At 43.0% G+C, this 1,488-nt stretch overlaps 1 protein-coding gene across 1 annotated transcript; it reads right to left on the reverse strand.

Annotated features, from left to right (window-relative positions):
• Positions 1–433: 433 nt before the first annotated feature.
• On the reverse strand, positions 434–622 carry DACRYDRAFT_51904 (uncharacterized protein; the record flags this gene model as incomplete). The annotated part of the gene is made up of 1 exon (XM_040775068.1): positions 434–622. A coding segment is annotated over one exon (189 nt), but the record flags the coding sequence as incomplete, so codon positions are not given.
• Positions 623–1,488: the final 866 nt, after the last annotated feature.

Genomic DNA, 1,488 nt, shown 5'->3' on the forward strand with positions numbered 1-1,488 from the left:
GACATGTGTGCAACTTTGAATGTATGCACAAAATTATTATTATCCAATGAGACTCTATTTTTTTTGAAATGTATACTATATCTTAGTGAATTCCACACACAAGAGAGCCAATTAATAACAATTTGGGGCCAAAAATTGATTTACTGGGAAAGTGTTGTGGGAGAGTGCACCGCACCCTCAGTGCCTTCAGCTGACCACACAAAATGGTGAGGAGGAAATTTTATTCAATTTTCAACCAATTTCTATTAAATAACTATGCATTTTTTTGGTAAAATAAATATAACTTTATTAGTGAACTCCACACACACAATTTTGGTTTGATAATAATAATTTTTTGTACATTAAAAGTTGCACACATTACTTGTGCAATCTGAAGGTTGCTTACCATTTAAGGAAATTACTAGGGGAGCCTGTCTCACTTTGCTCATCATTTTCAGTGCAAGGAAATTTTTCCATGTCTCCTCTCTCCCACATCCCATCTCTCATCTCCTGTGTCCCATGTTCTGTGTCCTGTGTCCCATGTCCTGTGTCCCATCTCCCATCCCCCATATCCCCTCTCCTGTGTCCTGTTTCCCATGTCCCATCTCCTGTGTCCCATCTCCCATGTCCCATCTCCTGTCTCTCATCTCCCATCCCCCATATCCTATCTCTGTGTCCTGTTTCCCATCTCCTGTCTCCCATCTCCTGTCTCCCATCTCCTGTCTCCCATCTCCTGTCTCCCATCTCCTGTCTCCCATCTCCTGTCTCCCATCCCCCATATCCTATCTCCTGTGTCCTGTTTCCCATGTCCCATCTCCTGTTTCTGTGAGTGATAGTAAAGGTAGAATACCTATTTGGTTAGGGTTGTAAGTCTTTTGTTCAGTCTATGTAGCTCTGTAGTCAATATACCTCATGTGCTATATCTTGCATGCATGTATTTAATATATTATATGTTGAATATTTGGGGATATGGGTTAGAGGTAGGGTTCAAAACAGGCCAGGGTTAAGTAACCCTCAGCCTCCTAGGGACCTGCACTGCCGCAGTGGAAGCAGATTTAGTTCCACTTCCAATTTTGGACTTAGGGTCTGGATCTACTTGTCCTTACTTGCATGTGGTGCCATGTGAACCATGTGCTTTTTGTGCATGGCTTTGCCCCTGGCTTCTTCATATTTCCTTCACTAAATAGAATGAGGCAAATTGTCTCCAAGGTGTGCAAGGGCACAGGCACAGAGCACACTTGTTGTTGCCCCTCATCCCTTGTCAAGGGAAGCCGAGAAACTTCATCAGATTCACTGTGCGACTATCAGTTCATTCTTGACTGATCCAGCTCACCAATAGGAAGGAGTACTGATGAGGATACTATCTGCATGTTTGAGCGATCCAACCCTACTACCCCTCTTATTTGCCCTATTGTCCCAGCCCCTTCATTGTCATACCTTTGACAATGCAGACATATACTACATGATGGATGTTGTGGTCATTCAATCAGATAAATGTGGGCAGATGTC

This window comes from Dacryopinax primogenitus, assembly GCF_000292625.1.
Source record: "Dacryopinax primogenitus strain DJM-731 SS1 chromosome Unknown DACRYscaffold_8, whole genome shotgun sequence".
NCBI lineage: Eukaryota > Fungi > Basidiomycota > Dacrymycetes > Dacrymycetales > Dacrymycetaceae > Dacryopinax > Dacryopinax primogenitus.